The sequence below is a fragment of the Rhopilema esculentum genome, unplaced genomic scaffold (genome assembly GCF_057945365.1).
Source record: "Rhopilema esculentum isolate cy_ngs unplaced genomic scaffold, ASM5794536v1 HiC_scaffold_34, whole genome shotgun sequence".
Taxonomy (NCBI): domain Eukaryota; kingdom Metazoa; phylum Cnidaria; class Scyphozoa; order Rhizostomeae; family Rhizostomatidae; genus Rhopilema; species Rhopilema esculentum.
The window spans coordinates 30,573-55,361 of record NW_028300845.1 but is presented as its reverse complement, the minus strand read 5'-3'; the positions used below and the strand labels follow the sequence as shown (position 1 = coordinate 55,361).

Sequence of the window (24,789 nt, the reverse complement as noted above, 5' to 3'; positions counted from 1 at the left end):
ACACATGTGCGCTCCTTTGGGCCTAAGGTTTCGTGAAAGATAGAGAAGACAGCCAAGAACAGCTCGTTGATCGTGAATTTACGTTGATTCACGAGTCCAAATCAATCCGAAAAAAGGCAAATAAGAAAAAGAAAATGGTAAGACCAGGTAGGTTGATTAAAATATATGTTACAATCATTATTTGGTAAGATCGGAGTGTTAATTATGTCAGTCTGTCGAGCTTCATTCAAACAAAGGTTAACAACGAGAAATTTATATATTGTTAATATTATAAATAGCTGTAATGGTTTTACTTTGGGTCCATGCCTCAGCTAGTGAGCATCGATAAATCCGGATCTGGTAACAGTTTTGCCATTCCTTTTGTCTGTTTTTGTCGCATGGTGAGAGTGACTATGTTGGTAATGTCAACTATTTATTATGTTGATTTCATAAATTTTCGAAATTGTTCTTCTAGGTTTTTCAAGAGGAGGTGGTGGTAGAGGTGGAGGTGGTGGTAGAGGAGGTGGAGGTTTTGGAAGAGGCGGGAGAGGAGGCGGAAGAGGTATTCATGTTTTTCATTGACCGTAGATTTCAGATTGAACAGGAAAATAAGGAAGACTAGCTTTAATTTAGTAGTAGATTTATCAATGATGTATCAATTGTTTCCAGGCGTTTTTCTATCGATCATTTTGCTTTAACTTTGAATTTTGATATTTGTCGTAACTTTTTTTTTATTTTCTTTGCTACATTTTTATGCCATTTTACTGTGCAATCTAAATCCCAAATAGATCTTTCTACACATTTGGAGATCACCCCTTCACTTACATTTTTTTAGATTTTAATTAAGATTTTTCATTTAGATTATTCATTTAGATTAGATTTTTGAATCATTATACTTAATAGTCTGTTCTTCTTAAAGTATGCTATGATATTTTTTGAATAGGAGGAGGAGATAGGGGTGGAAGAGGTTTTGGTGGAAGAGGTTTTGGTGGAAGAGGCCGAGGAGGTGCAGGAGGAAGAGGTGGCAGAGGAGGTGAAAACAAGGCTTTTTCTTAAGTTGGTTTGCCAAAATTTCTGAATATATAACTATAATTTCTTTACCAACCTCAGCAATAGCTATTGTCTTATATTTGGTACATCAAAGCTACCACGGTCAAATCTGATTGCCACTGTGGTTTGACTTGTAGTAAAAAACTGGCCTATTGTAATGAAAGAAGCATTAATACCTCAGATGATGAATAAATATGCAGGTCATTAAATGAAGTTCCAAAGGTGAAAAATAATGTTGAGATAAATGGAGTTCTAAATCTATATAAATATTTTTGAAAAAATGTGACACCTTTTAGAAGACAAGTGCTTCACCAAGGATGTATGGTAGCTTAGTTGGCATCAGCCTTTGTAAAAATTTTCTGTTGAAAGCAAATTATTTTGAACTTCTTTTTCTTTCAGGGTTTAGAGGAGGTGCAAAAGTTGTCATAGAGGCACATAGGCACGAGGGTTAGTCAACAATTTCAATTCTATGCTACTTGTTCAATGAATTAGCCAAAAGATTAGGTCTCTACTATGCAGAATGCTTTGCAGGAATGTTGGTAAAAGAGGTAGTAGGGGCAAACTGGTTACTTTTCTGCAGGCTGTTTGCTCAGATCAATTTACTTCTCTTAGAATCACTTACCTCTCATACAAATAGCTTTAAGGACGCTCATTCACATGTCTTGATCATTTTTAAGGTTTTTTCTGGACCTTTCTTGAACCCCAGGTATTTTTTCTTCACTTAAGGCTTATATTGTTACTCTCTCTTATCCTTTAAAATCTAACTTCTCACTTTAAATATTTTTGTCTTAAAGGTGTCTTTATTGCAAGAGGAAAGGAAGATGCTTTGGTGACCAAGAGTATGGTGGCTGGGGAATCTGTTTATGGAGAAAAGAAAATAAGTGTTGATGCTGAAGGAGGAGAAAAGATTGAATACAGAGTTTGGAATCCCTTTAGATCAAAACTGGCAGCTGCCATATTGGGTGGTGTCGATCAAATTCACATGAAGCCAGGAAGTAAAGTTTTGTACCTTGGTGCTGCATCTGGGACCACGGTGTCACACGTGTCTGATATAGTTGGACCAGTAAGTACATTTTTGTACTAAACCTTTACTAAATAATTGATTCTTGCATGTAAGTTAGTTATTTTAGATTAATGTGCTTTGATTCATTATCTCATATAAAGTTCTTATAATTTTGTAGATTTTCCTCCTGTCAGCCTTTGCCTTATGATTATATATAAATGGTTAAAATGACTCTGACAAAGGCTTAAAGCCGAAACAGAAATAACAACTGCCTTGGCTACAGTGAAATTTCCAGTGTTTGCTTTGGAGATTCTTTGCTCATTTCTCTGGGCCATTTGGCTCAATGGAATGAGCCCGAGTTTTTAAAGCAGCAAACTGGAGTTTGATTCCAACCAAGAGTGGTTTGATATAATTGGGCAGCACTCTTAGGGAAACAATTTTCCCTCTGTCAGGCTTTGCCTTATGATTACCGATATGTATAAATTTGACAATTTTCTAAAATAAAAACTCTGTTTTCAGGAAGGTTTGGTGTATGCAGTTGAATTTTCACACAGGTCAGGACGTGATCTGATAAATGTTGCTAAAAAAAGAACCAACATCATTCCTATAATAGAAGATGCTAGACATCCTCACAAGTACAGAATGCTAGTTGGTAAGTTATTTATAAGGTTTTTTCCTGTGCTGAAAAAAGTTAAGAGGATGAATCAACCCTCATGGTGATTTACCTATTTTGTCCACCTGTTAGGTCCTATTAAGGCAGCAAGTGTATTAGCTAGTAACGAGGCTGTCAACCAACCTCAAGTATTCCTCTTGTATTCCTGCTGCTGGTTTATTGTTTAAGCACGCTTATGGTTTGAATGTGGGATTATTAGAGGGGGGATCATCAGAGAGGCAGGAATTAATTTTTCAACATGTGTTTTCCTGACACAAGAAAGAATACAAAATGTCTTTATACAAGCACAAAGGATTCTTAGTAATTTTATATATGATGTTCCATGTCATAGAAATGAAAAGTATTATTTTACAAATGTCTTTTTACCTGCTTTTTCATATATTCCAAAAATATGCAAATATGCAGTTTTTCTTTACTTGTCTCTTTGCCAGGTATGGTAGACACAATATTTGCTGATGTTGCCCAACCTGACCAAGCACGTATTGTAGCAATTAATGCTCACTACTTTTTAAAAAATCAAGGAAATTTTGTCATATCAATTAAGGTGAGTTAGGTTTAAAAGTGCTTTAATTTTTATAATTGCAATATCTTCACTATAACCTTTTGTAGGTTTTTCTATAAGCTAACTGTTTCTCTCTGGTTATTCTCATATTTGAAGGAGTGTGTTAAGATAATGTCCCTGATATAAATTGCTGATTTTTAGGCCAACTGTATCGATTCAACTGCCCAACCAGCTGCAGTTTTTGCTGATGAAGTAAAAAAGATGCAGGGTGAAAAAATGAAGCCTCAAGAACAGTTAACACTGGAACCATATGAAAGAGATCATGCAGTAGTTGTTGGTGTTTATAGGTGAGCAGTAGGTCATACTTATGAATCTTTTGATGTTTGGTATGTAATTCCCACTCTCATATGTCCATCATATATGTGTATAATGATAAGTTATCAAGCCAATCACATACCTTTCCAATGGGTATTTCTTGAAATTTCAAAGTAGGTTTGGGTTATTTAAACATATTTTAAATTCCTCTGCACCTTTGTGTCACTTTTTCATTTTATTCTATTATTATACTTTTAGACTATTTACACTTATATTTACACTTTTAATATTTTTCCTCACTTTTCCTGTACAGTTCGTGTCACACTCCCCATTATGTGTCACATCATGATTTGAAACAATTTTTTGGTTTAATTTTCAGGCCACCACCAAAGAAGAAGGCATAAAGGACAACAAGCCTTGCAAACCATACTCATCATAGAAAGCCTTTTGTTGCAGATTGATGCAGCTAGGCATCAAATGATGCAGTGTTCTGGAACAAAGTTTGAAGACCTATGAAAAACTTTGCAACATGTAAAATAGTGGTCCTTATAATTTCTCTTAAATAACCCTTAATTTGACTATCTTACATTCTAAGCTATTGGGTATATGTTTTGGTCTGATAAACACTCTCCATGATATTAGATACTTTTAACAAAGAGTAAACTGTTACTTCTTCTTTCAATTTAAAATTTACTATTGAGACTAGAAATCAGTGATTTCTGAAATCCAAAACATATTCTGAGATATTTTGCTTTTATTGTATTAATTGTTTTTATTACAATATCATGTATTGGAACATCTTATTAAGATTAGCAGGATTCTTATACTTGGCATTACAAAAAAGCCTTTTTGATACACTAAATGGTGAAAGGCTGTTTTTTCTTAAAAGAGAATTGATGTAAAGACAGTTGGTATTGTGTATCATATTATAAACTACATCAATATACAGATCGTTGTATTCCTTGATATATTTAAAATCTCTCATAAATATCGCGTTTTCCAGCATAGATGTTTTCGATAATTTAATTATGGAAACAGGTGTCAAGTTTCTTTCATATAATGCAAAGGCCTTGGCAATTTGGCTTATTCTGATACAAACACAAACATATTTGTGCCTTTGTGTGTAAACTGGGATGATGCAACTCTTTTAAGTTTCTTAAATCAAGTTCTTCTTAAATTGATGATAGTCAGGTTTGGTCCAATTTTTACAACAGCCTTGAAAATCTAGCATTTGCAAGGAAAGGGTGCTGACCACCCATATTAGAACTGACAGTCCTCGTTACTTCAGCTTGTGATGTCATGTTAAGGTTTTTGAGTACAAAAAAGATTATGGATATTGCCAGGGACGGATTTAGCGGGGGGTGTAGGGGGTGCGAAACTCGAGGGCATCATCGCAAACATTTTCTGCTTGCAGGAGGGCCTCCTTATTTCGTAATTTCCCCTCGTTTTGGGGTTTATATAGAAAAGTCTTTCACGTTCTTGTGTTATTCCTGATAAAATAAAACTAAAGTGCTAAAGCAGTCCAATCTTTAAAAAATGGATTCTGAAATGCGTTTCCATCATTTACCAATGACCTGGAGGGTGTGGCACCAAAATTAGTGTCTAACACCCCCCAATTATTGTTGCTTAAATCCTCCCCTGTATTGCTATTTGCGTGGGATGTTAAAAAGGGGTTTTAACATTCTCTTCCCCTCATAGCCACCCAAAAAAGTCGTAAAATTTGGCCAATACTTTTTCTTTTATCACGGCATCACGATACCTTCTAGTAACATAAACTCCTTACAGTGATGAGACCGGTTGAGCTGCCTTCTCATGAAGCAGCATTTTGCAAGGAAAAAGTTTCTTTAGGGTCCTTGGGAAGCGTATTTTCTTGAATCAAGGATTCAAGATCTTTGTCAAATGACTTAGAACACTTATTCTTAGGGACAGTTTCAACAAAGAGGGCAACGGGCGAAGGGTCAAAGAAAAGGGGCAAACCAATTGCTAAATTTTTTTGCAAGGTTTGACATCCCAATTTTTTTGCAAGGTTGATCTAGTTTGCAAGGTTTCACATCCCATGCAGGTGTCCTTGCTTGCTCAAAGAAACATAGTGATCCAATAGTTATTGTATTTTCGCTTTTTACTCGGATTAAACTTGCACAACCAACCAAACTAGGTCTTAATAGGTAATGTAGAAGAAGTTAATGATGTAAAAAAGAAAAGGCTGTTTGATTTTGTTTCAGTTTAGAAAAATGCATTTGAACAATAGTGGAAATTTAGTACAGTCCTGTCGCCTGTACACAAGACTCCTTTTTCAAAAGTCATGAATACATGATGTAAGTTTTGACTAGGCAATAAATAAAATTGAAGGAATGATGCGACATTCAACCAACTACTTTTAGGAGGAAGACTGTAAAGGGCTTTGGAATATTTACACGAAAACCAAAGAGTAGACAGTAAATGACGAAGACACAGTTTTACAAAACATCTGGCTTTTTATATTCAAGACAATTCATTTCGCATAAATATTAGCTTTGGCAAATCACGACAAACTGCGTGCTAGTACAGGGAACACAATAGCGTGTATGGATCTGAATACCATGATAATACTGGTGTACAAGGGAATGACAAATTGAGAGAATATGACTGGGTTTACAAAAAACATCTCCAGTTACTTCCAACCATTAAACAAATATTGATAACCCACACCCACAGCAACAATTTGAAGATTTTGTTGCATTGAACGAAAAAACAAAGAAATTGTCCTTTATGCGAGATAAGTCATGTTTGAGAAAATTCACTAGGATTTTAGCCGTTTTGAAAGACTGATCAAATCTGCAGAATTTTTGTAACTTACCAGGGTTCAAATGAAAGAACTTAGAACTGCAACCAGTTTCAGCATTTAGATTTAACAGAAGACTGCGTTCAAGCTTACAGGCATTAATGGTCTTAATGACACAAAATTAAACACAGTAATCCAGTAAATGAAAAACCTGTTCGTTCGCTTACTGGATGCATAGTCAAGTTTTGGTTATCAATACCTTGGTGATTGACAAACAAACCTCATCGATCATCTATAGTAATGCATTTATTTGTCGCATTACCTGCCCGTTTACTTGAAATTTAGATTTCTGCAAGACCGAGTAAATCTGTTCACAAAATTTAACAATCAACGCTGCAAGATGGGTTGAGAAATGTATGAGTTAACATTTGGCATTTCATGTTGAGAAACAATGTCTGTTTTAGTTTTGATGTTGTTTATGCTTCACGAATGCTGCCCTAATTTAAACACCATTTGTCATCAATCCTTGAAGTGCAGTTTTTTGATGGTCTTGTAGTTGATGCAGACAGGCATTCCACATTTCAGGATTCGTCTGGAAAGAAGCAAAGGAAACATTACAAACGATGCAACTCTAAATAGAAGAAGATAACTAAAGCTTGTTGCTAGATATTAGACTAGAAGTTTAAATATTTTCAACACCTCTAGATCTGGGGCGGACACTTGGTCAGATATTTAGGGCAAGCCTTTTGTTTTGATAAGAAGGCGCCACATTTACCCTGTTTTAGAACAAAAGACCATTGTCTTCCAAAACATTGATGGGGCGACCGCCCCCAGGTGTCCGCCACTGCTCTAGGTTGTGTTAATGTGCTTTCTAATGATTCCCAAACATTGAACAGGATTTCTTTAAGGGAGGTATATTTTTGCCACCAGGTGACATTAGATTCAGTTCTATATTCATTTCATAAAAACTAGGGACGCCGATAGTTCTATATTTATTTCATAAAAACTAAATGTATTCACATACCTGAACATGTCTAACTAAACTCGTGAGTCGTAGTTTTGTTTCACTTTCCTCCGTAAAAACCTCTTCTGCAAATGCCTCCGCAATAACAGCAATTATTCTTGGTATATTTGAATTGTTTACACCAAGGATGGTCGAATTGTTTCTAAAAATGCAAAAGAGAATGATTTCAAAGTGGTGAAATTTCAGTCTGTAATTCTCAAAATTATAAATTTATCCATTCATTGAAGGAAAACTGATTTTTGGTATTTGCACTTCTCCATTTAATAATCATAATTGGCGCTCAATTCATTCTATACATCAGGATGATAACATCAATTCATCATGTTTAACTTGCTGGCCGTATTCATAAAAGAAAAGGGAAATTATACAAATAAAAACCAATTATGGAAATTTCAAACAATGCTACTTACTGTTCTACTAAATCGCACAAATATCCATAAACATGGGGTGCTTCTTCGATATCTTTTGTTATCGGCAACCAAGTTAGCCAAGTTGGTAAAATCTCATCCACATTGACAATATCAGAGTGAAATTTGCATATTTTTGTTAAAGCCGAGATGCAGTTTTCGGTTGGATTTGCATTCTCTTTTATCCGACTTTCTCCGTGACTTATAACTTGAACTAATAACGGGATCGCCTCTACGGTAAGGAAAAAACCAAAGAGATAATTTCACAATCCTCTTTGATACACAAGCAGCAAGAAACTAGGCGTACTAAGACAGGCACCTTTTTGAAAAAATACCCTTTTTAAATTGGGGCTATCTTAAAGTTAGTCACGTTGACAGTTCCAAAAGGGACTTGAATAAACACGTGACCATTTCAAGCAAAGCAAAACAATACAGTTAATCGACAAGTTAGCGGTCCCTTCAAAAGAGCGCCACACCTTCGAGTGAAACTCCATCGCTCTAATAAGTACCCACAGATTCATTGAAAGGGTTGGCCATGAAGAGAAAAATCTGTGTAGTCTAACACTGAACTCTTACAATAAATTCCAAACTTTGGCAGTGCATGTATTTTCAAAGGAGAATTCGAGATGCATTTTAATTTTCTCTTTCGGGCTTTATCGTTAAACGTTTTCTAACAATCTAATTTTCTGCATGCTGCATGTGATCTGCAGAAATAGTAAAAAACTAACGAGCGCCCCTTAAAACGGGACATTAAAAAGAAGCCCTCCTTGTACGCGCACATTCTTAAAAGCTTAGCACATTTAACAGTTTTCCACAGGCCTATTCGGTCATATGTCGACCAGTGTGCCAGGAACTTCTATACATTACTAAAAATGTTAAAATTTTGGAATAGGGATAGTCGGGTAAAACTTTGATCATGCCTTTGATAAGTTCATTTTTAAGAGCACACTACTGCCAAATGCTAGATTTCGGCCTTCTGGATTCAAAGGCTGTCAAAATTTCATATTCTTCAAAGAAAAAGTTACTTACGTTGCAGAACATCAACAAATTCTTTTCCACCATGCATTGCCATAACTCCAATGCCATATGCAGCCGCCTTGAAGCAAAAAGAAACAAAATCATTTGAAGGACCTCTCTGAAATCCAGATTCTGCTATTAGCAAAGATTTAATATTCGTACAATAATAATTTCACTGTGTGTTGAAAAATACTTTCGAGCAGGGTTTGCTTTCACCACATATTTCAAAGAACGGCAACCTTTTTTCCATTAACTGGATTTCAAAAAAATAACACTAATATAACAGTATAAATATCTTCTAAATAATGCACTAATACTATAAAAATAAAAATTACGGACCCCTAAAAAGTATTCCAAGTTATTTCAAGTTTGTACGCTTGACAAAGGCAGACTTTGTGGCTTTACCTCGAATGTCAAACTCGTTAAATGTCCAGGCCAATTTCAAACTTTGCGCCACCAAAACGTTATTTTGAAAATAATATTTCATCACTACATCAGGGCCTAGCTCACCTGCCTAACTTCGGCGTTTTTGTCAACAATATAATTCAGCATCAGGTTCGTAAAGTGCTCTCGGAATTCTTTTGAGTTCTGGAAAAGACAGATTGCAGTCAGGCAACAGAAAAATACAAAAAACGATAATGAGAAGATTTTTATTAATTATTTGCGTTTAAAGCAGGCTAAGTATAAACTTACCGGTCCAGCATATTCCAAAAGATCATCAAAGATACATAGAGACCATTGTCGATCGGAGGCTGGCCTATTTGGATGCTGCAAAAAGAAAGAAAAAAATCTGTCGAATTCGCAGCAATTATAAAGTAGAAACATAAAAAACATAACTAACAGGCACAACAGATTGTAGTTACAGTTAGAGACAATTTGAAGTTAAGGGATAATGGCATTTCAAAACAAATCTTTATGAGTAATCTATCCTACTTCAGACATAAAAACTATAATTGTTGATCAACTTCTACAGCTAGACGGAATTGTTGTGTTTCAACGGTGTGTTTCACATGTTCAATGGTGTGTTTCAACCTACATAGACCTAAACAAAACCAGTCTTTTAGTTTGAAACCGTTCATATAAAAAATAGCCTTGCTACTAGAAAAAGAATATCAAAGACATATCTAACAACCAACGTAAAACCTTGGCTTGATACTTTATTTTCCCATGAGCTTTGCTTTATGTACACTTCACTACAACTATGATATACACTACACGCCATCCAGTGAATCTTATCAAAAGATCTACAGTTGCTATTTCGGGCTTGCGTTAACTGAACATCTGAAGTTAAGGGGGTAAGAATTCTCCCTGTCCTCTTCCGATACCACTTCAAATCTTTCCCCAATCTAATGTTTATTTTCAATTACATTTCCTCGAGAAATGTTTTCATTATGTGTAGCTTGTCCAAATCTAGCAGTGACCTCGATGTCTTATCAGTGATTTTTTCCGTACCGTATCGAAAGCAATTGACATGTCGTATGGTTGTGTGCCAGGGTAGGCATCCACTAGCACATACACTGAAGACTGTGTTTTCTCTTCCATAGCATTTTATAAAACATTACTACAGCAAATCACCGCACTAATTCTTTACGAAGAGACACCCCCTATTGCAATTACTGCGCAAGCTTTGTGTGGTATCTTGTTACTTTTTACGTGTACTAATGTGGTGTAGTTTACGTGTTTCAGATTTGGTGTTACTTCTTAACGCTAATTGTTATTCAGGAAAAAAGAAGACGAATAGAATAATTGGGGTGTGGTTAATAATAGGCATAAAAGACTTCAAAGTATCCCGGCTAAAATGGAATCTAACGGGTGCGTTCCTTTGACTCAAGTGTAAATTGGGTGTTGGCTAATAATGTGCGAGTTAAACTGCTTCATGTGGAATTAACATGGAAGTTCAAAGTATGAAATGGAAAAAGGAAAACCTCTTACCAGTAGGGTGACAAAATCAGAAAGCAACATTCGGAAAAAAGGGATTGTAGCATCTCGATGTGTCATAAATAGGGAATGCATTATGTCTGAAACTTTGCTGAGAATGTATTCATCTGTGTTGTGCTGAAATAGCAACAGAAGCTTAATTAGAAGAAGATAGAAGACGATTTTGGTCTAAATGTATACCCCAAGGACAGAAAACACTTGATTACACCCAGCTAATTGCAAGGCTCTAGAAACAGTTAGCAAAAGAAACTATGCCTACATACTTCTTCTTGTAAATCTTCTTCTACTTCTTCGTCGTAATCTTCATCTTTTCGTTTTTCTAAGAAGATGAAATTTAACAAATAAAAAGACAGACATTTCAAGCAGAGAAAACCATTTTTAAGAAAACTAGGTTGCTAACAATCCAGGAATTGTGCATTCAAGCTTTGAGCTGATTTGATTAAAATAATTGGCACAACTGTTCCTGGCATCCCTGATCTCACCTAATTTCTACCACTCCTGCTCTGATTCGAGCCTGGTAACCGAAACTAGTTGGCAGACGTCGACAACAAAAGCATTAAAAACCATCATAACATAACCACGATATGCATAATGAAAGGCCTACCGTGTCTTTCCGCATATCTTTCCAAATGTTTTTGTAATTTATCGTGAATTATTTTTCCCAGTTCAGCAAGAAGATCAGCACTGATATAACCAACTCCAAGCAGCTCTACACACTTGACGGAAAAAGAAAAAGCTTATTGAGACAGTATTTTCTAAGAACAGACTTACATTTCTTCGCACTCGATTAAATACTGTCTAAAACAATTACGGATTGCACTGAGGATAAAGTACATAACTGTACATCCACGAAGAAACCATGAGAAAAGAAGAGGACTACTAATCAACGATAAAACTATGTACCTCTGCACAAATGCATACTTGCTCAAATTTAGTAAAACGATGGCCTGTGCCAAGTTTGGGACCAGTCACTAATAAATCAAAGCCACTTGAATAATGACGAAGCCATATAACAATTTGGTGCAAGAAAGCATTGCAATTGCATTAGAAACAAAGGAAACAAATGATTGTATTTTCGTCTTTTCCTCAACTTGACCTTCTTAAGATTCAAAAGCAAGGCCTTTTTGAAACATTTCGTGCGACTAAGCGTTCTATTTCAAAATCAATAGTGGGCACATCGTATGAGTTTGTGCCCTGCTTATATTCTTCTTAATGAGACAAAGACCAAAGTCGATGGCAACCATTTCGATGGTAACCAACCAATTCAACAAGTAGTTACGCATTAGAGCATTTCAGAGTGATAAATCAAGTCACTGATTGTTTCACCTTTGAAAAACTGTCCATCATTTCTGGTACGACGTCTTCCTCTGGTTCACCCTCAACTGCCTTGAGCAATTCAGGAGAAATAAAAGCCCACATTTGTTGTAAATATGCATCGCCTGAAAACAATTAATTCTTGCTATAAAAATCTACAAATTTAAATATTTGCCATTGTGCAACAAATGCATTAAGTATAGCACTATTAGGCTTGATCGTATGAGAGCTCGCACAAATTGCTTCACGTTAACAAAATGTAATATCTTAGACAAGAATTGATTAGCTTAATGGCTGACCACTGAAGACACTGAGACCAGGAAAAACTGCAGCCCGCGTCACAAAGGAAATGGTCCAAAATTAGCTTATATGGACAAATAAACAAGTCTGTGCTAAATCACGTGTCTACTTCCAGGAATAGAGCTATTTATCTGATTGGTCAAAATAACGTCGATCAATAAAAATGACCAATAGGATGACGTATTATGGTCTACATCTACATCAGCCAGAAGGTGACTTAACTTCTAGGAGAAGTCTGGTATCAAGCAAGTTGGATCTCCAAAACACCTTAAGACAAAGAATTTGAATTTACAGGGGACTTTTACTTTTGTTCGAAATCTGTAACTCTGGTGGCAAAGGGTATGAAATGTAGGGATACGATTATACATACCTCTGATCTTGGCACACTCAAGCAAATGTGGCAATGACTCTGCAGCTGCTATTCGAACCTGTATTATTATATTAAGGCATTGTAGCGGGACACATTGAGGCAAAGCTGCGAGGACTAAGGTGCATATAACAGCACAGTTCTACGTTGCAAATCAGAGTTCATACTTAATACAATTACCAAGTAACTACAAAATTATATAAAATGTAAATGAAATCAATTGCCTGTACAATAAGGGTGTACCGGATATTTGGTAGCCCGGATAATCAAGTGCCAGATCGCCGAATTAATGGAAATTAGGTTCCGGCCGGATATTTTTTCCGAGATCCGGCCAGCTATTGGATTTTTGAATATTATGTCTAGAACGGAGAAAATGTACAAAGAATGGCAAAAAGGATTCATCTATAATCAATACTTAAGCTTCAAACTGGTGAAAGGATATCATCGTGGAAGTAAAACTTCAGAAGTGGAACCATTATTTTGACAACCTGCAAAAACAATATGATAACATATTTGTTGAAAGGCAAAATGTAAAACTTAGTAAAAAAAGGGGTTGTAATTAGATTTTTAGGGTAACTTAGGTTATAATTAGTCATGAAATATAAAAGTTTTTGACTGTAACTGATGTAATTCATTTCTTTTCACTAGTTAGCAACTTTTATATTTAATTAAATGGAGGGCCCCCTGTTAAATCAGTACTGCCGAATGGCTGTTCTCTATAAATTCTTGAAAAAATGGAGTTGATGTAAGCCGTTGGCGAGTACAGAAGAAAAGCCGCACCTGTTCAGCGTAATCAACGAACCCTTCCTTGAGCTCTCTTGCATAATGAACCAACATCTTACAAGCAGTACTCTTATCTTCCAGCCCGGCTGTTTTTATACCGAATTTCTGCTGGTCCCCGAGATTGACAAACTCCCAGCCTTCTTTGTCCTGGTCCTCACTTGTGGGGTCATCTGTATCTAAAACTGTCACTTCCGGTTTGATTTGCGCAGCTTTCAGGACGTTAGGCATCACAACTGGCAGATACTGAACGAAGTCCTTTCCTATTATTTTGCACATCCGAGCCCAGGCGGAAATCAAATAAGAAATTATCGGATCGTCGTCTTCAAGCTCTTGAATTCCACTTTGTGTGTTGAGGAGGAGCTGCATCACAGCGGATGCATCAGGCAAAAACTGTATGGAGAAATTATTTTGGTTACTGTCGCCTGGGGGAACATCATGAACAAGGAACAAATACTAAAACGTTGTTTTCAAAACAAAGAAAAAGAAAAGTACTTAACCCTTAATGAATAAAGGTTGCTTAAATCTACTCACAGAGCCAATATTTTCTTTGCATTAGTTAAGTGAGGCCTCTCCATCATGAACTTGATAAAATTACTAAAAGCACGATTTTAACCAATTGGGAACAAATAACCTTTCGGATAAATCTTTAAAATCCAATTTTATAATAAATGGATATTTAGAAAGGCTTATGAAAAAGAAATACTTTTTGGATTTCCTTAATTAATAGCGAGAGATTTCGTAAAGATCAATTAGAACATTAGCAGGAGCGCTTACCTTCTCTTTCCCCACAGCCAATCCAATCAAACTGATGCATTCGATGCACTTTCCACGCATCAGACGGTATTCTTTGCTGACTGCATTCTCAAAAATTACCTTCAAACTTGGCATGAACCGATCATAATACGTTATAAACTTAGCCTCCGCAGTATCCGCTACAGTTGCTATAGTCGTTAATATTTGTTCCAAAACGAGGCGACTGCCTACATTCGTCAGCCGCTGCATCTTTTCCGACAAGACAAACTCCAACTTTTGCATCACAGCGTCCAAGTAAGGTTCAAGAACATTCACTGGACAGTCTTCAAAAAAGTTAACAAGGGCAGCAGCTGCGTGGGCTTGCACCCTTGGGAAGGAGGAGTCACTGACCATAACCTGCAGCAACCCTGGCAAAACTTTTTGATGGAAGGATTTTTGAAAGAGGATGCTGAAGTCTGTGGCGAGCTGGCCTAACGCATTGCAAGCCGCGTAACGAACTCTTGGGTGCTGCAAATAGATGATCCCTTTATAAACTATCATAATGGCAAAAAGAAAAAGAATTGTTCATTAACATTGGAAAAACTTAATACAAAATAAAGACCTGACTTAATAAATGGCGCGACGCAAAAACTGCAAACAAACGACTGAATTACATCCTGAAATCTTTTTTCTGGATTTATGAAACAATCTCAAAAACGAAAGCCAGAAAGCTTTGAAAATATTTGATTCATTTTAAAAACGAATGACAAACGGGACAATAAAATAGCCTTCTTTAGAGGCTGTTTATCTGCTGGTGGATGACAAATCGAGATCTCAAATGGCGAAGTCCCAAGAAGTTACTCCTAGTGCTAAAAACCAGTCAATTCTGACCAGCAAGGAGAAGAAAAACACGTGATAAGAAAAACTGAACCTGGTCTGTTAAGTGGAGGAGGATTTCTTCAACGATGCTCTTGAGTAGTGGTTCCATTTGCTTCTTACATCCTTCAGCTACAGCAGAGATTGCCATCAAGCCAGCGTGCCGGTATCGCCAATCATCTGCCAAAAAGCAACAAAACTGTGCAATTGGCACTGATGCATTTATAAACAGACTACTCCATAAACTTTTATGTTTTGGATGTTTGTTTTTGTCCCATGCAGTGAAGAAACTCTCAGATACAGTCATGTTTGCTTATCACACTCATAAATCACAAAGACACATCTATAAATGAGACGGACACATCCAATGTATGAGACGGATGCACCCTCATTTTATGATCAAGCGATAAACATGGTTAATTCAAGTTAGTTTGGGTTTTGTAATCCTTGTGGTAACATCCGGTGTCCCTTTCTCATAGCGAGATGACTCATAGCGTAATAAGTGTTTGTGCATGCAAATGATTCTTGCAAATGAAAATAATTAAACAAGGAAATGAGTATCGGACAAACAAACAACTGGAACTGTATAAAGACACTACCTTCGCAAAAAGATAATGTGCAGGAAAAAATTAAGATCGGATACACACCATTCTTTAACATAATAGGAATGGTCCTGTGCACGAGAGGAAAGACAATTTTCCCGCCAACACCGCAAGCAAATCGATCCAGTCCACTTTCTCCTGCCACTGGATTACTGAAAAACAACACTTACTCTTACCATCACGCGTACAAAATCATGGCTTCATTAAAGTAGTACATGCGTGGCGACGTTCTGGAAGAATGCTATCTTTTTTCGGTGTTAGGTTGATGGCTTTTGATTAACGAAATGGCAGCTGAAAGTAACGTAGGTGTGGTTCAAAGGTGGCTAAAGAACATACCTGTCAGTCTCAGTGTCTTCCGAGTCATCTGAAATACACCAGTCTGCATCATCCTCCAAATCCACCATCAGTGCAAGCATTTCTGGGACTGAAAAGAAGAACTTTGAAACTGAAAAACTCGGAGAAACACTGACTAAAATTACTGAAAATTCGAAATACTTTAAAAAGCAAGATCAGTAGAATAAGGCAAAAGTAAGGAAGACTACATGGGGAAAGAATAAGTTACATTCACGCATCGTTGCCTAGTGGTGCAATACCTATTTTTGGGACGAGTTCTCCTCCATGCTTTCGTATCATCGCAGGAGCTAAAAGGAAATTGCAACTGTCATTGAAAGAGTATCACAAAATGTTGTTTCATTTGTTCAAGTCCTGTGATTAGACTGAAGTCAATTGTAAATAGCCAATTCATCGATTAATGACATGAATGCTGACTGATCATTCAATCAGATGGAATACGATTACCTATTAGTCGTAATCTCATTAAGCGATTAGAGCAGCAAAATTGTGCTTAAAAATTTCATGTTTTAATGACCATGCATGCTTAATTACTGTGACTGGACACAGGGATTGGTCTTAATTAACCACTGGAGAGTCGATCAAAGAATGTGGTTGATTGCTCATATGTCTGTGACTGTATTGTTGGTTAATCAATTAGTAGCAATTGGCAGTGACTGGACCAACTAATGCCAAAAGCACTTTGAAATTGGGAGGGAGGGGCCCTATGCAAATATGGGAACCTGTGTGGAAAAGGGCCTTGGAGAGAGATATTTAAGAAGAAAAATTGATATTTGACTAAAATCTAGGGAACTGACTTGACTGGATAAGGTACTAAGATGCATTCATTTGAATTGTCACTACCTTTGTAAGGAAGCTGAATGTAGTTATTATAAATATGCACAAAACAGTTTCTTTAGCAAAGAGATGATCTTGCTATTGCTAACACGCCAAGAAATTCAAACATTTCCTAAAGACGTTACCTGACTCAGCAAAGGTCACTATTGCTTCCAAAGCAAGTTGTCTCCAGGAATTATCTAACTCTGGATTTGATACGATCTAAGAATTAAGTAACAACAGTTTCTGTACAATGCACAAAATAATAGAAGCAAAAACATTAAGCAAAAAATCATTAAAATACACTGGCCTGTCCACCACTCAAAAAGCTGAATATATGTGGCCCATGTTACCAACTCTCAATGACCAGGTCCTCCATGTCAATGAAAAAAGTCTTATACAAGAAATCTTATTCAATCCAGGAAATTTACAAAATATGACAATAACCATTGAACTTACGTGAAGCATTAGGGTAACTGCGTTTTGTATGTTTGGTTTCACTGCTTGTGGAGCTGTCTCAGCTAGTTCTACAAAACCTTTTAAAACTGCATCATCTTCTTCACTTTTAACACTTGCCTCAATGGCCTGTAAAATTGATCAATAAAATATTTTCAGAAACATGCATAAAAATAAAGGGCTTGAAGTAATAACATATAGCATATATATAACATTTACACTGACTTTAACATAGAAAAGTCAAATTATAATTAGTTGCTTATTACCCTATTAGCCTGATCCTTCTTGCAATTTAACTCTTTCATTCTAATTAGAATAAAGAGGAAAAAACTAATTTTATTTGTATTTCACAAAATAGAATATTTAAAAAAAATGATACAACAAGGGTAGTTTTGCTAACCTCGTAATGGCAAACATCGCAACAACTTGCCTTAAGACTTTTGTATTATGAATATATTATTGTGATTTAATGAGCAACAAAACCACAAATACCCATACAAAGCTTTTAACCCTTTTGTTAGCTAATGTGAGGTATCTATAGAATCTATGTTTCAGTGATAAATAGATATATATATACCTGCAGAATTCCTGGTACTAAGTCTGAAAACAATTTGTGTTTTGCTTGATCAAGTGACTCTACGACAAATGTGCAAGTTGCCTTTGCAGCGAGGTAATGGATCTACAAAATAAATAAGAAACAATTATGCAAGAAATAGGAAGTAAATTGCAGATTCAGAAATAGATAAACAATAAAATTGTTCCGTCTCCCATATTGCCTTTCATAAAGAAGCCACAAAGTAGACATGATTGAAGGACACAAACAACATTCGCAACAATACCAATTAAAAAAAAGAAAAAGGCTAATGTAATAACCACAGAAAGCTCAAGGGTATAAACTGCAGTGACAAAATTTATGCTTGAATTTAACTGTTGATTAGAATAAAGGGTTGAAAAAGCTTCCAAATATGGCAACAAAAGATTCTTTTTCACTGAAGAAACTCATAAGAGATGCCATCATTGGGAATTGTACTGATAAACAATTGAACAGCAATAGGGCAAAAAAAGTGATGAAATGTAAGATGCTCAACTGAGCCAACAAATTCGCTCAGTTTATGATCTTCAAGATAAAATAGTTAAAACATCAACTGTACCTTGGTCTGTGGTACTTGTAAATTGTGCAGCAACATTTCCTTAATAACTTGTAAATAGGTATCTTGTTGTGTTCCAAATATCCCAGGAAAAGCACTGAAAATAATTGGTTATTATAGCTGAGAATCTACTTTGGCTCATTTGCAATCAAACAGCAAATAAAATTAACAATGACAATATAAGCTTGGTCAAAAAATTTACACATATATTGTTTAAACAATAAAGTACAATTTTCACAAAATAAATTACTTTACGAAGCAACTAACCCTTATGCCAGTTTGTCTGACTTCAGATTTGTGATAAACTGAAATATGTTTGAAATGAAAGCCTGACGAGACAGGAATCAAGTCACTGAACACCATTTATCCCATAAACATCTTCACAAGCATATATCTATTGAATGTATTAAGTATTTCATGAAAGCTACTGCATACAGCAACTCAATACATACAAGAAAAATTACTTTTCCTGTTTAATGAACTTACTGTAGAATATGAAGTGGGACTTCTCTAACTTCATCTGATGGTGAGTTGCAGCATTCAAAAAGGAACTTCAAAATATCAGGCCACTGGTTTGCTCCTTCATCAGCTAGAAAATTAGGAAGAAACTAGTTACGATACCCCTCTCTAAAATTCATATTGACTTCTTGTTCGATTTGATTGAGATAAAAATATCCCAAACTATCATATTTATAACATAAATTACAAATATACTAAATTGATACTAGAGATACCTGATAATCGCATTAAGCATGAAACTCAAGTTGCAACTTAGTCCTGTTTTATTCACCAAAGCATGAGCAGCTTTGCCTATAGCGTATTTAGCACTATATGACAGATTGGTAAACAGTGGACCAAAATTTCCATTTTGTAGTAATTTTGCATGGTAAACAGTAATTTTATCTTATGTTATTTCATTTTATAGCTGGTATGCAAGTAACCAAAATGTAAGGGTGCCTTTTGTGACAGAAACTATTGCTAATTAACAGGCAATAAACTTAGGTAGATAAGTTCAAAACGTTTATAAACACTTACTTATGTAGCACTTTGCCAGCTCTGAAATGGTATCGCAGAACTTTTTTCTCATATTTGCATTATGTTCAACTTGGACACCTTGCAGTAACTGTACCTTACATTGTTCTTGTATTTCTGCTGGCACAATAGTGATGAAGTCTTCAAGGTTGCTCAGCAAACGACGCAACAAAACAGCAGCCATGACACGAAACTGAAATGGTAATCAAGGATTTATACTTATAAAAGTCTTCACAATGAAAGCTTGGGTCAAAGAAAAACAGCCAAGCCTTAGGAATAAAAGTAAACACAGAAGACTTGAAGTTTTTGCTTTCTGGGAAATTTTGCTTGATCGTACCACAATCAATTACAAAATTATATTAATATCATACATGAAAATTAGACAGGCTTCACCAGTCCTGGTAATAAGAAAATTGTTGGCGTGCTAGTAATCGCACGCCTTGAAAAGTTTAGGTGTGCGATCCATAAAATGGAGACCTTCCATTTTTTTGAAGACCTTACACTTCTAAATGCCATGCATGCATTTGAAGGGGTGTATCACTGTTTGAAAAAGCATTCAAGGTTTTCATACAACCAAATAATTTTTACAGAATTTAGAAAAAGTTTCTTGAAAACGAAACAATTTAACAAAAAGCATACAAGTTCTTAGGCCCAGTTGCAGACTTTTTCGTGTGACCCGAGCAATCACTCGCGATCACATCAGCACTTGCGCAAACCAAACCATGTGCATGTTTGATTGCTTGTGCAAAACGGTAAATTGTGAGGAATAAATGTCTCATCAATTAACACAATTTTAGTCATCTTTTGTGAACCAAGCATCAAAACACAGGTAATATCAGTAAGTTGACTTAACCACACCTCAATGAAAAAATGCATTTGAAAATCAATTCCACCACAAATGTTTATGATACTTTAGGTACTCAGTTTTTAAACTACAATAGCACTTTCTGGGCATTCTCTGGGCAGTGAAAGCATTTATTAAAGGTATGGAACAACATTTTGCGGTCTTCCAGCAATAACATCTCTATGGCCCTCGTGATGTATATAAAGTTTATAAACAAAGATAAAGAGGATTTAGTCTTTCTTGGAGTGCATTACAAATCATTGTAACCATTCATTTTCATTTAATATTACCTTAAACAAAGGTTCCTTATAATAGGAACAATTTTTTCACTATCAGAGCTCGCGCAAGAGAAATCACACGAGCGATGGGCCACTCGGGTGGGCTATTTCTTACGAAAAGGCCTGCAGTTGCCATTACTCCAATATTTGATTTTGAGTTCCATTAAAACGCTCAAAAAAAGAGTCATGTGATACCAAACTGGAGTCATTCAAAAACACAGTGGAGTCATTCCAAAACGGAATCATTTCAAACTGCATCATTTTCTTACTAACAGGGAAGACAGAGACATTCAAAAACGCAGTCAATCAATCTCAGGAGAAAGAGCTCAAACAAAAGATATGAGTACAGATAAAAATGGAGTCATGGAAACACCCACATTATCATTTTGACCAAAATGGACTGGCATGGGGTAAGTACGAAAACATGAAAATAAGAAGAAATGAATAAAAATAAAAAAAAAAGAATCTTAAATGAAAACATGGAACTGTGCGTGTGATAAAAAGCATGCCTTAGCAGTGTAAGGCATGTGTAATAGAGCTAAAATAATGCCAGCCTAAGTGTACCTAGCTATTTCATTTATTATGTAGATTGTTAGGAAATCCCCCTTGTGTCTCGAATGTTCTGTCTTTGCGACACAGCACCACGCAGTATTACAGTGCATTCAATTATATTGTTGTAGGATTACCCCTCATTAGGATTACATCATATTGCGCATTCGTCTGTTTCTAGAATTATCTCGTAGTCTATCATTAGCAACATTTTTTGCTTAGTTATGCTTTTCTGTTATTTCCTTGTACATATAAATATACATAGTAAGAGAGATCCGGAGAGATTCGAAGAGAGCTTCAGAAGGTATTAGACATGTAAGGCTAAACACCAGGAGGTAGCTAACCGTTTCACCCAAGAGGCTTGCAAAAGCTCTTGTGGCCCAGTTTGGATTTAGGACAGGCAGTGCTTGAGAAAGACTGCACTGTGCCTCGTTTCATACTTCATTGGATTGTTTAAGTATTAGAGTTTGGGAGAGCCGTCGTCGTTCATATTAGCAGTTTGATTAGCCTTGGATTATTACATGATGGAAATGGAAAGAAAAGTATAGCCACTCGCAGAAATCATCATTCTTCAAAGTATCTCTCTCGATTTAAACATCCATTTTACACATGTGTGGAGGAGTGTGGGTGCGATTGCATGCCTAATATTACCAGGACTGTGCTACACTTGAGATGATGCATTATCTAACCTTTCTTTTGTAATTGAATATTTAGTCTCTTTGTAAACTATGTTGCTTTTCCATCCTAAAAATCATTATAATATAAAGATTTCATATGGTGACTCACCTCCATATTTTGACTCATTAGCATTGTGTTTAGCAGGAATTGTATCTTTGTAATGTCTGGAATGCTATTGTATTTGGCCTGTAATAAAATTGCAAAAAAATCAATAAAAAGGGAAGAGGCAAAGAGCAACAACCTCTCATGGACTGACCACAAGTCTAGTGAAATAACCTGACCAAGTAGCCATTTCATAAGAAACAGCAAATGCAACAAAGATACTACAAAGGTGACTATACCAACACTGTATAGCACAATCTTGGCAAAACAAAATAAATTGGTAAAAAATCACAAAAATCATCAAGAAATGACTCAATATCTATCATAAATATAGGCAACTATTGTTCAAGAACTATTTATTGATTGATAAACCTTCTGGTACACTGTTGTTGAAACAGCTAGCTAGCTCAAGGCGGAACCTTTATAGAATCAGTCAGTTATATAAGTTAATGAGAATAAAAAAATGCGAGAAATGACATAGGCAGTTGGAACTAAAGTCAACAGCATGAGGTGAAGGCCATTCTTAAAGCTGGTATCTTTACAACAGAATTCCATACCATGTAAGACAACAAATTAAGTTAAAAATCTTGTTTCGGGGCCTAATAAATAGAGAATGATGACAAATCTGATTTTTTTCTATCAATTAAAACTACAGCTATATCTACAATACAATTCTGGTCACAACCACAGCAGGAAAAGACACACTGTCACCTGGTTCCCACTGTAGATGTGACTTATAAATCTAAACACGCAGTTTACATAGAGAAAAATAACAGCAAAAAAAGAACAGTCAGAAAAAAAACAGTAATGATGTTTAAAAAGAGTAGGAGGTTGTTGTTAACCCAAAGAGAAGAGAACTGCTTGGAAAATCTCTTTGTGCAGTGGGAAATGATGGATATTGGTGCCTCAATATTCTTGATTATATTCAAATCAAAATCTCCACACAATAGTCTCCATACAAAAACTGACTTTGACAGCTCATGAGTCATGATTTGTACATACTGCCATTCATTGACAGATTTGACCAGATTTGAAAAGCCAAGTTTACTCAGAAGACTTAAGTAAGGCTTTACAGCAATGAAAAAATGCCAAACGAGGATTCTATATGGTGCCAAATGATGGTCTAAAAATTGAGAATCAATAAAAAAATATCAAGGAGTACGCATTACTTTACGCCACAATATCGAGAATAAGATAAATTCGTGATCATTATTAAAGTTATTTGTCTATTCTAGACAAAGCACCCTTTTCGAAAGCATTTGGCATAAATTTTATCACGACAGGTTAATAATTTTCAGGTTGCGAAACATCTATAAAGTTACAATGTCAACTTAATGGATTGGAGTGAAATAAATTCGCAAAATTTTGAAAACCATCACAGTTCATTGTATAGTATTTTAGAAGTTATTTGATTCACGGATGAATGGTCGCCGTGACAAATTGGATAAAGGTGTGGATGGATCGGTATTAAACCAAGTGGGCCTAAGCATTGATAAGGGTGCCTGGTTCATTTTTGAGAGGAATCACCCAAAATATAAAGCTTCTGGAGTAGTAATCGTTAAAAAATCTACCTCAGCTTGATTTCTAACGTCATTTTGTGGACTCAACAACTCCCCGACCAGGGCTTCAAATTGCTGCAGTTCACTCGCCATATCGGCAACTTTGGCAACTTGGCAAAAGGAAGATCGAGGCGCGCATGCGTTTTTCACCATGCGCACGTGAGTCAGCCATGGCGGTAATGCGACGAAGCATTAAACAAACTCGATAGTCCCTGCGATGCAGCACTATTCTTGTTGATTCGAGTGGAGATTACTGGCGAAGCCAAAAAATTTTCGGAGCAGTAAAAGTTGATTTTTGCCGATAAAAGAGTGCCCGTCTCACTCTTTAAGGGTGTGGTCAAAATATAAATAATATCTTATCCTGCTTTATGTGTTTTTCTATTTCTAAACTCATACTTTAGCAGGGCCGGCGAAACCGAGGGGGCCGAGGGGCCATGCCCCCCCCCCACTTTTCTGTAGAGCTAAGGAAAAATTTTAGGCAAAAGTGGAAATAAATGTTGTATGACTCTGTAAGTAACTTTGCCTAGTATTCTCTTAAATGTGTCCTTAGCTTGTCTTTACCATAGAAGACATACATAAAATTGAATGTGGGAACTAGATCCAAGAAATCGGTCATTGTCTAAGTTTTACAACGAGTAAGAGCTTGGCTTAGCAAATAGATCGAGAAACCTAGTTCAGAATAACTTGGTGCCAGCACAAGTTGACGGAGTTTCGTTTTTTCCACTGCCTAAACTTGGCACACAAGGTCTATTTTTTAACGAAAACTTTCTCAGAAACATTACAAAAAAAGAGAAATCAGCTGTTGAAGGAAAAAAAACAGCTGGAAAGAACTTTTTTGAGGCTATGAGAAATAAAGTAAGGGCAGATTTGTTCTTAAAAAGTATCATCAAGAAAACTTCAGAGTCTGATCGTTTGGATGATCCATTCCCACTAAGAAAGAGAAAATATCGTTATAAATTCTATTTAAAATCATTTTGACTAGCCCAGTTTGAAGGTTTTTCAAATTTTTTTTAAAGCACTTCATTTCCGAAAAAGTTAAGATCAGATGTTACAAAGTTATATCTTAACTGTACAAAATTGCTTAACTTTTTATTTTTAGTTGATAGTTCTTCTGTTGACATTTCAACGTTAATGTTTTTTATTAATCCGTGTTTCATTTATTTTTCTCCCTCGTCTTATTTCGGGTACTTTAAAAATCTAAAGAAGGTCTCAATACGAGCTATTTGAAAGTGGTTATTCTAAAACTTTTCCATTTCAAGTCAACATCACAATAGACTATGTGACATCTTCAGTCAAATTTCTCTAAGGCCATCTCTAAGACACCATAATTCTA

At 35.9% G+C, this 24,789-nt stretch overlaps 2 protein-coding genes across 2 annotated transcripts; one reads left to right on the top strand and one right to left on the bottom strand.

Annotated features, from left to right (window-relative positions):
* The first annotated feature begins 2 nt into the window (after positions 1-2).
* LOC135684775 (rRNA 2'-O-methyltransferase fibrillarin) lies at positions 3-4,470 on the top strand. The gene is made up of 9 exons (XM_065200430.2): positions 3-147; positions 455-541; positions 923-1,012; positions 1,429-1,476; positions 1,824-2,092; positions 2,552-2,684; positions 3,137-3,249; positions 3,409-3,554; positions 3,902-4,470. Exons 1-9 carry the CDS (start codon positions 135-137, stop codon positions 3,924-3,926), a joined length of 924 nt encoding a protein of 307 aa, XP_065056502.2. The 5' UTR covers positions 3-134; the 3' UTR covers positions 3,927-4,470.
* Positions 4,471-5,976: 1,506 nt separating this feature from the next.
* Positions 5,977-23,612, bottom strand: LOC148957275 (importin-5-like). Its single transcript, XM_089115591.1, has 26 exons — positions 23,469-23,612; positions 21,904-21,981; positions 19,450-19,639; positions 18,901-19,003; positions 18,418-18,511; positions 17,844-17,945; positions 17,270-17,395; positions 16,957-17,032; positions 16,237-16,284; positions 15,980-16,067; positions 15,689-15,795; positions 15,097-15,221; positions 14,208-14,693; positions 13,431-13,823; positions 13,093-13,138; positions 12,654-12,713; positions 11,996-12,108; positions 11,274-11,385; positions 10,933-10,988; positions 10,664-10,786; positions 9,425-9,499; positions 9,242-9,319; positions 8,744-8,810; positions 7,718-7,946; positions 7,308-7,449; positions 5,977-6,875 (listed from the first exon to the last, which is right to left on the bottom strand). Exons 1-26 carry the CDS (start codon positions 23,607-23,609, stop codon positions 6,786-6,788), a joined length of 3,348 nt encoding a protein of 1,115 aa, XP_088971717.1. The 5' UTR covers positions 23,610-23,612; the 3' UTR covers positions 5,977-6,785.
* Positions 23,613-24,789: the final 1,177 nt, after the last annotated feature.